Genomic DNA, 15976 nt, shown 5'->3' with positions numbered 1-15976 from the left:
CTCCTTTCAGGGAGTTGTAGAGAGTGATGAGGTCTCCCCTGAGCCGCCTCTTCTTTAGGTTGAACACCCCCAGCTCCCTCAGCCTCTCCTCATAGCGTCTGTGCTCGAGTCCCTTCACCAGCCTTGTTGCCCTCCTTTGGACCTGCTCCAGGACCTCAATATCCTTCCTAAACTGAGGGGCCCAGAACTGGACACAGGACTCAAGGTGTGGCCTCACCAGCGCTGAGTACAGGGGCAGAATCACTTCCTTGGACCTGCTGATCATGCCCAACTGTTATCTTTATGAACATCACTGGGCCCCAAGCTCAAACTGAGAGACTACAGTCAGCAGTCACTACAGCAAAAGTGTCTGCTAAACTGGCAAAACAATCTGTAACCAGATTTTCCTCTGTCCTAGGGATCAAGGAACATACAAATAACTACCTCAATGCATAATTTAACTTTCAGGGTCATGTATTTTTGTCATCTTCATGCTGCTAAGTTCCCATTTAAGTCTATTTCACTAAATAAGGAAGAGGTATTTGCTACTAATACGTCACTGCTCCCATCTGCACCTAATGTTTGAACACCTAAATACCTACAGTCACTGCATTAACTAAACAGCTCATAAGCTTTCCTCAAAAACACTGACCATAATTTATACATTTTACTCTCTGATCTCCTGGTGCTGTTCAAAACACTTAACATCAGTCCTGACCACTTCATTTCCTTTTAAAGGTCTTTTCTAAGGTTCCACAGTAAAATGTTTTTTTTATGACAAAGTGCTTGTAAATACACTAAAATTGAATGGTGTGATTTTAGTGAGCAATAAACCTGTTTTAATTATTAAGCATTCCACTTTTGAAAAGAGATTTCCTTGCTCTGGGGCACTGTCAGCTTTGAAATAAAACTGGGGTCTCACTCCATTTCAAATGGCAATAAATACAGTTATAATAAGAGCTGTTGTTAGTCCTCTCAGCTATTCCCCAGTGAACAGGAACCATGCATCTACCAGGAGAATAACAGAACAAACATCAAGAAAGTAATGCAAGACATTAAATTATTTCACTGCCTACCTGTGTATTCTTTCCCCTAAGCAGCTTCACCAATCTCCATTACATACACTTTTCCAGTTTGGTCTTTCCAAGAGCTTAACACTTCACTTGCATGAGGAAGTTGGATTTATTTGGATTTGTTAATGATTGCAACCATTCTGCATTTCCCCTCTGTCACAGCAGACAAACTGGTCTGGGAACTCTTCTGTCAAACCCAATAGGGAAAAATCAACAAGGAATAGCAGGATCTACAAAATCTGAAAATAAAACCAAGCTGCTGTGCTAGCAGCTCACATATCTAAGTGATAAACACAGACACTGTATACTGAGCTAATACTGAGCCAGCTCACAGTCAACAGGGCTGCAGAATGCAACCTCATATAAGCAACAAGTTGAGGTGTTATTGGAAATCCGTCTCAAGTGGATTGCTGGATGTTTAGGAAATGGGCAGGAAATGGAAGCGCAATGAAATTCACATTCTTATTTTAACTATTGTTAAGGATGTTTACTATTATCAGAATTAGCTGACATGCCAAGCACATACAACAAGAATTCAGAAATACTAGCATGACACATTAAGGGCTTTAAAAAAAATTATTAAAATTACCTAAGTGTGATTCAATTAATTAAATACCAATTTGGCTTTGTACTTTTGAAAATAATTGTGTTGAATTACAGAAAATTACAGAAAATCTTCCTTTATAGACAGTTCATTAAGTCATGTGTGGACTGCAACTGAATAAGAAGTTGAATTTCAGAAATTCTTAACCTCCCTATAGTTTAACCTTAGCAGTCGTATCTGCTTCTGGAAATTCAGACAGGTACATGGAATGTTTTAAAGCACCATTTTGCTTTTATGTTCATGAAAATCCAGACCAACTAAAAAGGTTTAGAAATATTTTATTGTTAAATTAGTTACTATATGTTTAACAAAAAGTAAAAATAATTACAGTGCAGTTCTAATAGTAAAGGCATGATTTTTCCCTGGAAAGAAACAGAGTACAACCCTATTTTCCATGTAATTAATGGAGTTCCATTAATACTAGAGCAAATCCAAAGAGCAGAAAATTGACAAGCTAGATAGCTAGGGTTCTTTTTATTGCTAGGTTTTCAGTCTTGAACCCTCTTCCCTCACTGCACTGCAATGTGTATTCATAACAACAGAACATTTGAAAAATATTTCTGACAGATTACTAGTTTTAGGGGTCATGAGACCTAAGATCTAAGGAAGATAATACACAAACACAAAAAAGAAGAAAAAAAAAAGTTTTCAAGCAAATTTTAGAGATAGCCATTACAAACCAAACAAGGCCTTCAAATCTTTCTACTTCAGTGTGACACCACAAAGCATCCTCCTATGGCCAGGAGTGTTATCTACCAAGATATTTTTTAAAAGTCCATTTTCCTCACCTGAAGCAGACTTTTTGCACTTTCTTGGCAGAAAGGTGGACATTTTTTGAGCGAATACAGATTCAACATCTTTCTGCATAGAGCAGCATTTTCACCAGGCTTCAAATAGCATTACATCACTATAAAAACATGCTAACCACAGCACATCATCATGATGTAGAAATGAAATTGCTAAGACTTTACAGGACCTGTTTTCTTAGCTACTGTGGTTCTTGAGGAATAACATCTTGATGGGTGATAAAAGTTTTCTGGTTTAAGTCTCAAATAGTTCACTAACCTGGTGGTCTTCACTGCTTCCTTAGCTTCAGCTATTCAGATGCCAGGAGCACAATTTAAAATAAAATATTTTTTTATTTTAAATAAATGCTGTCATTGGATCTAAAATAATCCACTACATTTGTTATAATCACCAAAGCTATGGGGGCTTATGGAGCACAACAGGCATCTCAGTAATAAAAATAAACTATCATCAGATAAAAATAAAGAATTGCCTCTTCTAGAGACTCTAAGAACTACCTTAACAGGCAGGCCAACATTCACATTCTTGCACTGCAAGAAGGCATATGAGCTTGCTCAAGAAGTCAGTCTTTTAGAGGTCAAGTCAATAACACATATCCACTCCCTCCAGCACAATACACATGGATAATACTTGGTTTCCCAAAGCATACAGCAATGAAAATATTAAGAGCCTGACTGCTCTGCAGATTCCTAGCTCTAGCCTTGGGTGGAACTCCACTGTTACTCTCAAGTGCTCTGTAACAAATACTAAGTAACAGCAGCTTTTCCCTTCAAGCTAATAATTTACTACAATTATAAAGACAAGTAGTCCCACAACAAATACAGCCACTTGTGATATAAAACTCTGCTCAGCTTCTTCACTTCTGTACTCCTTTTGGGCAAGAAGTACAGTGCACTGATGAACTCAGGTATGAATCAGCAACATGAACACCTATATATTCATAATCTCTCCACTGCCTTCTTAGCTATTCTAATACACAACATATGAAATTAATGTGGCTAATACACAATATTTGCTCCTACTGTTCACGTTTGACAGGATGCTGAAATCCCACATAGGCAAGCTGAATCATCTAAGCTGCTGATGCAATGCCTACCTACTAATTGATTTACAAAAATCAATTTAAACAGATTAGGTTTGTCCATTTAATACTGCACTTTGAGGAAGGTGATATTTTCATTCTATCAGGCCAGAGAAGTGCCATGTGCCCTTTGGCTCTATTTTGCTATTATCTAAACAAGTCCATGGAAGAATTGGTCACTTGACTCTCCATCTCTTTTGCCTGCTTCTAGATGAATCTTCTGGCTCAATTTTGTTATTACATTGCATAATTGATCGTTTGACTTTTTCCCCTTTGCCTGCTTTTAGATGACTCTTTAATCACTTTTCCCCACTTCATACTTCTAAACATTAGTGTGAACTCAAAGAGACACATTGCACCATGACTCGTGGAGAAGTCAAGCACAAGTAGTTCTGGCATCAACAAGAATCAGCATAAGAAAGGCAGCAAGTTATACCTAGAGGACATTGAGAGGTTTCTTCTTTCTGGCTTCTTTTCTCACCTCCTCCAGAAAAGGACAGACAAAAAAAAAAAAGAGGCAGAACCATACATGCCATAGGGAACAGCTCCTTCCTCCACAGCTATGCTCTGCCTTCTTCATTACCTTTATTTCTCCACAGAGAAGACGATAAGCTTAAGAAATTAAATTCTGAGTATAAGGAAGAATGTCTGCCAGCCAACCATATACTCTGGACTCTGGTTCACCATACTAGAAGCTTTACAGGCTAGAACTTGGCATCTTCTTATTAAAAAGGAAAAACAAAACAACAAAAAACACCAACACTTCTTTTGCTCTCTCCCTGCAATGAGAAAAATAGCAACAAAGAAAGGGAGATGAGAAGAGGAAGTCTGAGGTCTACAAGCAGTAAATGAATATTTAATGATAAGTCACATCCATAGCTTGATATTTAAGAGTTTTAGACATTTTCCTTAAGACTTTCTTTACCTCCCTTGGTGACACAGGCTCAGGACAGAATTGCCCTAAAATCAGCCCTAAATAGCAATAATATCCCAAAACAGGTAGCTAGAAGTACTTATGTAAAAACACGGCTCCTGATCTTATGGAAATTGGCAGCACTTTGTCCCTCCTTTGATAAGAAAGGGCAATGATGCTTACAGGCTATAACTGTTTTTATGGAATCTGTAGTGCAAATATTTAAAACTCCAATTTATTGCAAATACAATGTGTCTTGCTGGTGATAGAGTCATTTGAGTCGGTTTATTTGCTTGAATTTTGGAAACAAACTTCCACCTGATTCAGACTAATTTTCAACACACCCTTCAGATTTTGATATGAAGTTAAAAGAAACAACTTTGAGTCTTTTTTGAGCTGTGAACTGTAGGGTCCATGGCTGGGGAAGCATAGAGACAGAGGTGTAAGGAAAGCTCAGAAGCAAAGTGTCAACTGAACTCCAAGAGCTTGCTTCTTCACCTGTCACACAAAGGGGAAGACTCATGGTAGAAATATTCAACCACCAAACTGTTACAGTCTGTGTACAGGGCTCATCACATGCCTTGAATAGAACTGATGGCACCTAAAGGGAAAACTAAAAAAAAAGGAGAAAGTGCTTATTATATTTGAAGCACAAAAGTTCTGATTAGGAAGATCTCTTCAATTTCCAGACCTGCCACACAGCAAGGGAAGCATGGCAACAGCTTCTTTGCAGCTGTGTAGGCAAAACAAATGTGACGAGCTCTCTGGGGTTTGGCCAGTTTCTCTCTGATGGTCACTGACAGCTTTCCAAAAAAACAAACCGGGTAAGAAGTTAGTGGAAAAGATTCTTTGCCATTCCTTGAAAAAAAGAAACAAACAACCCAACATGAAAGGGGGAATATGCTTTCTAACGTTTATAAATAGTCTTGGAGCAATTTCCATGATGTCCTGAACACAGAGAGTAGAAATATCCACATAAGCATAATGTTACAAAACTCTCTCTCATATGACACACCCAACTGTGGTAATGCAATCCTCAAAACTGTAAAAAGACAAGTATCAAACAGTAGTGAAACAACCTTGTCTGTGACCCCACTATTCCAGGCTGCTGTCAGAATGCTACCTAGTTTGGGTACACACGCTCCAAAAACAAATGGGGGGGAAGCACTAAACGCTAGAAGCAAAAGAACTCTCTGTCTTCTGTTCCAACTGAAGCTGGATTTTACAGTTCAAATAGTTACACATGGAAAAGAGATCAGATAGCAGAGAATTTTTACTGCCTGTGCTAGCATAGGCATATTCCACAGCTGAAAGTTGGACATTAGACAAAGCAAGCTTTGAAATAAGATGTGGTGTAGTTTCTTAACTACAGGAATAATTAAACACTGGCAGAGCTCTCCAGAAGAGGTGACAGACAGACCATGATCTAAGACTAAGATAAGATCAGTTTCTAAGAAAGACGTTTTAATTTATCTTTCCGGAAAGCTCCACAGCCTGCACATGTGGGGAAATCACACTGGACAACCCAGTAATCCATTTTTGAAACTTTGTAGGTCTGTATCTCCCAGAGCTAAGGCATTTGAAGAGAGAGAGAGAGAGAAAGGAATACTTCTGCTGCTCTCACAAAGTTTGTAGCTATACAGCTCCAACTGACTATAATAGTCAAATTATTAGACTGTTAGGTCAGTTACCTTGTTCAAAGCTCAGGAAATACTTTCTACCCAATGCAGAAATGACAAAAGGTGCTGACTGGGGAATACACAGGATCTCCCTTCTTCAGGTACATCAAAATCTACAGCTGGAGGTAGCCTACTGCACTGACTGCCTCGTGGAAAGAAGCCCCCCAGCTAACCAGGAACACAGAGGTTGTTCATCTTCCTTGATATCATGTATGCAGCTTGCCTGTTGTCATCAGCTGAACACTTCCCATACAATGAACACCCATGCAGCAGGGGAGCCTCCAGATTTAACAACATTTCAATCCAACTCTTCATCAGTAGCAGCCAAGTTAAACTTTATACAACACAAAGGGTACATGTAAAACAAAATTCTGCCTCTGCAACTTGTAGTCTCTCTACCAGCCTCCAAAACAGCCTGAGATTCTGCAACTGTTGCCTCCTTCATTTCGTTACTATCCTACAAAATCCCAAAATCATGGAATCTACTCATAAATCCTCTCCTGGCCCTGGCCATCCATAGCAAGAGCAGAGGGAAGCCTGACAGAAGTGACAGTAAAATGCCAACAAGCATGGAGTCTGTTCCTGACCCCTCACAGTGTCACATCTCCAAGCACAGCACCACTGAGCAGCACTCACTGCTTCCCTGGATGCCTTTAGAGCAGAGAATGCTGTTCAGAGATACTCAGTGTCCTCTATTTTTACTCTGTTGACCCTCAACCTCCATGCCCCTAGACCTTCCACAATACTTCATCTTTCCTCATACCTGTGTATTCTCCCCAGGCTTTCAGAGGAAAGGATTCAGATTTGTTGGAGACAGATTAATGCCCACTCCTCATGGAAAAACCCTATGCAAATAACAAAGACATCATAACCTCTCTGAGTCATTTCTTCCAGACACTGAAAATTCCTTCATATGAGAACTTTGACCTTTGACTTCTACCTGAAGTAGAAAAAGCTCATTGAAGCACCTCTCACAAGTGTTGGCTATGACCCATGGGGGGTCTTTCACAATAAATATCACAATGTCTCAAACTAATTGTGTAAGCATGATATGGAAAAAGTCTAATGCTTATAATATGCCTCTGAATGAGGGTGACTGTCACTCCTAAGCAACAATAGCTTCCTCCTCAATTTTCAATTTTTTCTTCTTCAATGCAGTCAGCAAATATATGATGATTAAGCTGATACTTTACAGAAATCCAAGTGGGCTGTGTTTGACAAAGATGACTTCACTCAATGAAACTGAAGTGTCAGGGGATAAGAAAGATAATACAACTATGAATTAATGACGTTGACAGATAGGAAATAAGAAGTTAGAACAATTGGCCTTTTGCCAAAAAAAGAAGGATCACCAGTAGAGTCTCACAAGGATCTGTTCTGGAATCAATACTTTCAACATTTTAAAGCAAGATGTAGCACAGAAGCTTAACACTTACTTGAAAGACTTTGCTGACAATGTTTAAAAGTTATTCAAGGTTGCAATTTGATGGCCAAAGATCTGAAGAAGACCTTAATGATACTGCTTAAGTGGGCTGTAAAATAGCAGATAAAATAAAATGTAGATAAATGTAAAGTGATGCACAGTCTAAAAACAAATTTCTAAATTTATATATGTAACAACAAATTCTGAACTACCTATTAGCACCTCAAAGAGTTATTGTGGAGTTACAGTAGACAGTTTCAGAGAAGTGCCAACTCTGTGCTTAAAGACTGTCAAGAAAAAAACAGGTAGAAGATTAAATAATAAAACATAAAACAAGATACAAGTTTACAAGGTGCCATATACAGAAACACTATAGCCAGTCCCAGTTACTGTTTCCCAACTATGTTTCTCTGATATCTGTATCACTACCTCAAATCAGGAACAAACCTGCAAAAGGTGCAAAGAAAACAGCAAGGGCAATGAAAAGGATAAAGTCACTTCTTTCTAAAACTCCTCTGGACAAGTCACAAGCAAGGGATGGAAAATAAAAAGGTTATAAAGCTGTAAGGCTCACAGAAGAACATGGTTTCTCTTTTTCACTGCCTCTTCCAAGTAAGACATAAAACAAGCAGGTAGGAAGTTCAAAAACAAACAAAAATAAGTGGCTTTTCCACACAAAATGTGTTTGAACCTCACACCACTCAGCCACGGGATATTGTGGATGCTACAATCATATAATGCCTCACATAGTGATGGGACAAATTCATAGAAGAAAAAACCCTCTGGGGGCACTAAAAACAAATATCACCTCTAGTTCCAGAAACCTGTGAGCCACAAATTACTGGAGGTTGCAAGAGGTATTTCCTCAATTTACACTATACTCTTCTCCAAGTATTTTCTTTTGGCAGCTCAGGGAGGCAGGGTACTGGGCTAGAGGGATCTTTAATGTGACCAAGTCCAGTCATTTTTATGTTCTTTTATAACTCATTAAAAATTGAAAACAGTAATTGTATGTACATGTCAGAACTCTAAGGACAGAACACTAAAGGACCAGATTTTCAAAGGCCTAAAGGTCAGTACAGTGACAAACTACTACAGTCACATCTTGATAAGTACTTTTCCACCATTAGAGTAGTCTAGTTTACCTTGACCACAAACTTGTGCAAACTGTGAAATCTGAATTTAATTCAGAGTGGTTCCCTGCAGCTGTGCATGCTGCTGCACTGGTACAGCTGAGGGTGTCCTGCAGGCTTGGAAACAACAGGGCTACTTGAATCAGAAGTGGCCCCAGAGGAAATATTTGTCAAGCTAAAAGCCACATCAGCGGAAATGGAGCATCACATTGTCTTCTGCATCTCAGAACGCCCTTTCCACCACATCTACACAACCAGTTCCTATGTTTAAAGAGATAATGAATTACTGATATCAAAGATAGAAATGCTCAGTAGACTTATTTGTCCTGTTTATTAAATTTGACCAATACATCTACTAATTTCCAGTCACTTGCTGCATTCACAAAACTTCCATCAATTCAAACGGAAGACAAAAGGGGAGAGGGAGCTCGAGGTTCTCTTTGAAGTTAGGGGGGGCATCTAGCACAGGTTGAGTAAAAGGTTTCTTAACTTTAGCTGCAAAACTCCTCAAAAACTCCATCACACTGAGCACTTGCCAGCATGTAAAGGTCTGTTCCTACAAGCTGAATCAGGTTTCAGTCAGAGCAATCAAGCTAAAAACACTCTGGCAGTATCTGCCATTAAAAAGCCCGGTACACCTCAAAAACTGGAATTTTTTAATTTGCTGCCTTTCCTGTTTTGCAATCTTAATGATGTTTTGGGGAAGCTTCCTGAGTGGTCAATACTTTATGTGGTATGCAGTGTGTCCTGTGTGCACGATTTGCAATAAGCTTAGTTCACAGCTACTTAAAATAATTTCCTTCATTTTCCATGTCAGCATCATATACAGAATGTCAGAACTGTAAAACAAACACCTTGCTGTTGCTTTGGATAGCTCTTCTAACCCCTCTTTTAAATGACAGCTGGGAAACTAAGTCACCCCTCTTGCTTTTAGATTACTTTTTCCTTTTTGACTGAATATAAGTGGTTTTTAAATAATTCAAGAAATTATAAGCATCAAAAGCAAGGGCACCTCTCACCAAGCTTAACAAAGCACTAAAGAATAAATTTTTTAAGTCTCTTTAATTGAAGGCAATGTAATGCAGCTTTTCTAGAAAAATCTAAGAAATCATTAAAAAATAAGAATAAACCTGAGCATCTACAACAATTACATAAATTTAAGGCATATTTTTTATATGAAAAGTCAAAGAGCCTGTTTTTTTTTATTCTGTTACAAAAAATGGCAAAATAAAACAACAAATTACAGCATCCTGGAGTCTTCATGCTTGTGATGCTTTCTCCTTCTCTTCAAACAGAAATAAAGCATTAGTCGCCATCTACATTTCTAAACTGCTAAATCTCATCTCTCTTTTTTTTTCTCATGCAAAACCAGGAATACCAAAACACATCAAAACAAAGTTTAAGATTTCTTGGGTCTCTCATCCCTGTAACATCAAGCAGCCATCAGTAGACCCTTTTCTTGTGTGGAGTGAAATACTTAAAAGGGGGCACACTGAACTTACACACTCTCACTTTTAACAAGGCTATTAATTTTGAAATATCTGCAAAGGTACGTTGCCTAAATAAACCTCTTCTTGCATTAAGACCTAAAAATGCTGGGAAATGCATCTTAACAGCACAACTAGGGGTGACCTAGGGAAGGTTACTACCAAGAAGCACCCAGTAATTAACACCAGCCAGCATGTCACACAAAGTAGATTTCACTGCATCCTCCCTCGCTTCTCCATCGGCATGGAGGCAGGACTTCTGGCCCCACGGCGACTCCCCCAACACTCTCCCAGCGCCACGCCGCCAGAACACGGACACACCGCCACCAACAACCCATCCCTTCCTCTTCAGGGGGCATCAACCCAAGCAGGCGTGCGTAAGGCGAGAGGATGCTCGGAGAACTCAGTCTCACCCTCACACAGCCGGTTCCCTCACAGACCACAGCACTTCACCCCTCTCCAACCCTTGGCCTCCAGGCCCCCCAACCCCGGCCACTCGGGAGCCCCCGTCCGGGCCGGGCTCACCCCTGCCCCGCCACTGCGGCAGCCGCAACCCGGGCGGGATCGGGGGGCGGCACCCCCGGGCGCCCCCGCCCGCCGCCGGCCCCGCCACGCGGGCCGCGCGTCTCCATGCCAACGGCCGCCAGCGGCCCGGCAGGGCCCCCCCCCCCCGGCCCTAGCTCCGGCTTTACCCTCTCCGGCGCCTCCCGGCAAGGCGCCCCCGCGGCCCTGGCGTCCTCCGGCTCCTTTCTGCCGCCGCCCCCCAGCAGGGTGGCTCTGCGCTCCGCCGCGCTGGCGGCCACCGCCCGCCCGGGCTCTCTCCGCGGTGGCGGCGGCGCTGCCGCCGCCGCTTTGTCCCCCCGAGAGCGGCCCTTCCTCATCGCGGCGGCTTCTCCTCAGCGGCGGCTGCGGCACGACTCGGGCCCCCGCGGCGCGGAGCCGGCCATGGCCGGCGGGACTCACGGAGAGCCGGGGCGGCGCCGCCGCCACCGTCGCCGCCACCACCTGCGCGCGGGGCGGAGGGACATCGCCGTCCCCGCCGCCCGCCTGTCAGGGAGCGAGAGCGCAGCGGCTGCCGCGGCGGCACCGCCCCGCCCCCCCCCGGCACCCCCTTCCAGCGCGCCCGCCCGCCCGCCGGCCGCTGCCTATCGCGAGAGCAGCGGGCGGGCGGCGGGGAGGAGGCGCGAGACTGAGCGGGTGGGGGAGCGCGCGAGGGGTGTCACGAGGGGCGGGCAGGAGGTGCGGGAAGGTGCGGGACGGCCCAGGGGGAAGGGGGGGCGGTAAGGGAGCCCCGCACGCTGCGCGCAGTAGAGAACGGAGGAATGAACCGGGCGGGGGGGGCCCGCAGCAGTGCGGCAGCCCGGCTCCCGGTTGGGGTGCCCAGGCGAGTGGTGCCACGGGTTGCGGGGGCTCCGTTGCCATGCGAGGAGAGCAGGGACGGGGCTGCCGTCGTGGCCGCAGAAGGAGGTTTAGAGGTGTAGAGTGGAGGATGGGCAACGCAGTGGTGCCTCCCAAGGGTGCAGGCAGCGTTTCTGTCCCCATCATCACCGCCTGGGGTCAGCTCCGGTGTCCCGCAGTAACTCTGCCGTTCAACTCTTCCCCGCCCCTGCGGTGCAGGGTGAGCGCGGGACCTTCCCGGTGCTGTCACCGGTAGCGGGTGGCGCTCAGGAAAACGCCACAAGAGGTTCCAAGAAGTCCAGCAGCATCCCCAACGCGACAGGGTGACAACCAAACCATGGGCCCCCCCCAGTGCTCGGGGGACAGGAGCATCGCCCGGCACCTCCATCCCTGCAGGAACGCCGAGCTGCAGGAAGATAATCAGCAGCTGCACCATCAAGTGCTGGAGCACTTTTTCACTTTTTTTAAGGAGCAGATTAAGATGTAGTTCACCGTCTTCTCAGTAGAAAAGACAAACCTACAGAGATTCGTTACCTCAAGGAGTAATCAGAGCATGGATCATCATCTTCTGTTTCATCTCAGTAATTGACATCCTCTCGGCATTTTTGTATTTGCAAATTATTTCCTGAGGGTGTAAGTTACCAGCTTCTGCATTCATTTTTCACAAAAGCAACTTCAAAGTTGTCCTTTTTTTTTTTTTTTTTTTACTCTTACATAGTCAAGAGCCTTGAAAAAAACAATTCCTTTGCCCTTTTTACCAAGCTGAAAAGGCTCATCAGACATCTTCAGCCAGAAATCTGATTTCATAAATTTTTTACTTCGTCTGAATAGTCAAAAATAAATTTTCAAATTATTTATTGATGTAGATGAGTGGGAGGATTTTAAAATAATGATTAAGAATATTTAAATTCTTGCTGAAATCTATTTCATGATTCTGGGTTAGTCAGAGAGATCTTTTTCCTTTGTCATTGTATATGATAGAGATGGACAACTCTGTGGAATTTCTCAGCTGGGAATCCTGCCCTAACTAAATGTAAATAATGCAAATTTATGGAATCTTGGCATCCATGACAATGTGAGTCTATTAGGATGGCATGGTGCCTCATCATAATTTGGCTGGATCTTTGCCCTGTTGCAACACAGATGCCAATTAGTTATTTGTTGGCTATGGCCTGTGGGCCACCTTGTACCAGCTCACACCTGTTTGTTTCCTGTGCCAAAAAAGAGTTCATTAATACAGGAAGAAAAAAATCACAATGAGAATTTGCATAACACTGCCTGCCTTTAAAATACAGTGAAAACAAATCTTCAGTTGTTTGTTTTAGATAGAATTGCAAATAATTGTCTTCTGGTTTAGTGTTTTACTCAAAACCATTTAAAAATCATTTTCTCACTGCAAATTAAGAAGCCATCTGGGGGTAATAGGACATTCTGCTTCTGAAAAGATAGGTTTAGATTACTTTTGGATTATTTCCTTCTCTGTTTAACCTCTGTTCACTATTTGGGACTTGAGATGTCTCTCCAATATTTTTGAAACAAGAACAGTGAGGTTTTATGTTGCAGGAATAGGAAAAATACTCATTTTACTGATTCTCCCATATTTTTTCCATTTAAACTCATCACTATGACCTGAATCTGCAGACCAGTCTGAGTGACCTGATTTTTCTTTTCCATATGAGCTCGTTTTCTGATCTTATTTTTTTCCCCAGCTTTAAATAAAACTGAACAAATCATGAGAGGCTTGACAGGGAAAAGGGGCACAGATGAATGAGGCAGAGGGTGGTGTGATGCCACATCTATGCCCACTGGTTTTTTCCCCATAAATCTGTCAAAAAAGATGGAAGAGTAATTAATAAAGGTTTATAAAGAGGCTGATTTTTGTTACCCAGACTGACTAATGAAAAAAAGGGGATCATAGAGAGCCTCTGTACCTCACTTATTGATACTCAGCTAATACTAAGTTAAAGCTGTTTCTCTTTATGACTCTAGATGCTTCCTTTCCCTGGCTTCCACCCTCCATTTTCTCCATAGAAAGAAGGTCTCAGAATGCCCTTCTGATTCAGAAGGCAGCTGGAACGATGCTGTCCAGCAAAAATTCCCTTCTGTTCTCTATTTGGTTTAAAGGGACTTAGGTAAGGCAGAACACAGAGCCTAGTCCAGTTTATTCCATAATGTTTTCTAAAACTACATAAATCCATCTGCAGCCTATTTATGACTGCTGAGCACACAACTACAGCAGTAATTCCTGGAGCTGGAACACAGAAGCTGTGAGGTTAAAACCTCTTTATTCCAAACAGAATAGGAAATGCTAAATGGTAGATGTTATTAGGGTGCTGCTGAGCAAGAGAATTTCCTCTACAAAATGAAATACTTAACTTGATCATTTGAATTCCTATTAAATGCAATCATTTAGCAAAACTGGTGCAGCACAAAATCCAGCTGATCGCCCATTTTCACTGTTTCCAAGGGGGAACTGTATCACTAATGCCACCAAACAAGTATATTGCTAAGGGTTGTTGTTTGTCATTCTGCTCACACTATACACATAATCTTCACTCCCAGTACTTCTGCTCTGCATGAGACAGAGGAAATGGCTGTAGTTGGTCTGCATGTTAAGCTACCACGCACCTTCTGTTAGTGACCCAGTTCTAATGGTATTCACAGAGAAGTTTTGGGCTTCACACTGGAATACTAATGTCTGGCAATTGGCAATGTACAGTCAGCCCAGAAGACAGCATGGTACTTTGGGATATTTTACTGTACCTGTATAGAATGTCAGTAATGACAAGTAATTATATGGGGTGCATGTCCTCACCATGACTCCTAGCTGTTTCCCTAACTTCACCCCTAGGACAGCATTCTTTTTTCAAGATTCACCAAAAAGAAGAGCATGACACCACTAAAAAATACCAGTTATAAGCAAAATAAAAAATAAGGGTAGAAAAGTAGATACATGAACCACAGGAAGAGTGAAACTTGCTAGGAAAAGCTTTGGCTAAGACTGATCAATTATTGCAGATAGAATGATGCATCCTTTTGTTCAGCAAAAAAATGAGACAGCAATCCCAGGCTGGCCAAGCAAGGTGTGCTGCCTGCACAGCTGAGAACAGCAGCCACAGGACAGAGATTCCACAACCACCCCTAAGCTCCAGAGAAATTGTAAGAAATACAGGAGTTTCCAAAAGAATGCAGAAGCATCAGTAAGTCTGGGACCTTAGGAGCATCCAGGCAAAACTTTGTCATTATTTGAAATCTGCTATTTGAGAAATTCTGCATTAGACATTTGGGTAATTAATACAAGGAATCCTACTAACATGAAGACATTTTACAGAAAGGATATAAACATCATGATTCAGGGCACAAACTAATAATTTTATTAAATAGGGTTTGGAAGAGTTTTCTTACAGGCAGGTTAATCCATAGAAGTATATTATACAATATATTATTCAAGTGCATCTTCACTGGAATGTACTACAATTAGTCTCAAGGACAGAATAATGATGTAAACCAACTGACAGCCTGGTACAGGATGGGAATTATTACCTCTAGATACAACAAAAGCCCCAACTGAATATGATTTTCTTTCCAGTTGTTATTTTCTTTCTTTATATACCGTGAAGGACATATGTCCTTTTTTGCAGTGATGGAGTGTGTTGAAGTGATGGCTTTGCACTGCTGTAACCTTGTTCTAGATACCATATTTACATCTGTTAAGGAAGCAAAAGATGTAAATATGCAAATATATTTCAGGAGTTAAAAGTATGATTGTGAGGTTCAGAGAGAGCTCAGTGCAACAGCCAACTCAACAGCACCAGAAAGTGCTGCTGTCACTGTCAGCTTGGACTTAGTTATACAGCAGATGCCACAGCTGAGCTGTTACCTCTAGATGCTAACAGAGTACAAATTCCATATGCATATAAATACGGATATTTATATTTCTGAGAGGGGAAGGACATGGTGAATGGACAGATGCAGGCCTGCAGGAGTAGTATCTGATCCTAACTGTTGTCAGCTTCTCTTTGGGCACCCAGAAAAAGATGGCTTTAAGAAGGGTCTGGGGAGAGATAATGTGTAGTTTTACTGCTACTTATAGAACTTCCCTCCCAATATGAGATGACAAATACAGGAAAGCAAGCAGTGTAAATCCAGCAGCTGAGCGGTGGAGGCTGGAATCGAGACACTTCAAGAGACTTAACCTGTTTGTATTGAAAGAGAACAGACAAAGATAAACTGGAAAGGGATTTGGATGTGGAAGCAGTTTTTTATTTATACAACAGAGAGGAAAGCCATCCAGGGGATGCAGAGAGAGACAGGATGATATAATGAAAGGTACTGGGAACAAAATACCTTTCCTTGAGTGTTGTGGTCAATTTGCTAACCACAGATTCATCACAGGGCA

General features: G+C 42.1%; 1 protein-coding gene across 4 annotated transcripts in view; it reads right to left on the bottom strand.

Annotated features, from left to right (window-relative positions):
• MAST2 (microtubule associated serine/threonine kinase 2) overlaps positions 1 to 15976 on the bottom strand; it is a 202771-nt gene that overhangs the window by 170033 nt on the left and 16762 nt on the right. For 3 of the 4 annotated variants that reach the window (XM_030454791.1, XM_030454795.1, XM_030454792.1), the window contains exon 1: positions 10872 to 11138. The exons of the other annotated variant lie outside the window; for it this stretch is intronic. In XM_030454791.1, the coding sequence (XP_030310651.1) occupies positions 10872 to 11060 (189 nt within the window). In that variant the 5' untranslated portion in view covers positions 11061 to 11138. Of the gene's footprint in view, positions 1 to 10871; positions 11139 to 15976 lie in introns of those variants that run through there. 4 annotated transcript variants of the gene reach the window in all.

This window comes from Calypte anna, chromosome 8 (assembly GCF_003957555.1).
Source record: "Calypte anna isolate BGI_N300 chromosome 8, bCalAnn1_v1.p, whole genome shotgun sequence".
Taxonomy (NCBI): Eukaryota; Metazoa; Chordata; class Aves; order Apodiformes; family Trochilidae; genus Calypte; species Calypte anna.
The sequence above is the reverse complement of the archived record's forward strand: the minus strand, read 5'-3'. Positions and strand labels throughout refer to the sequence as shown.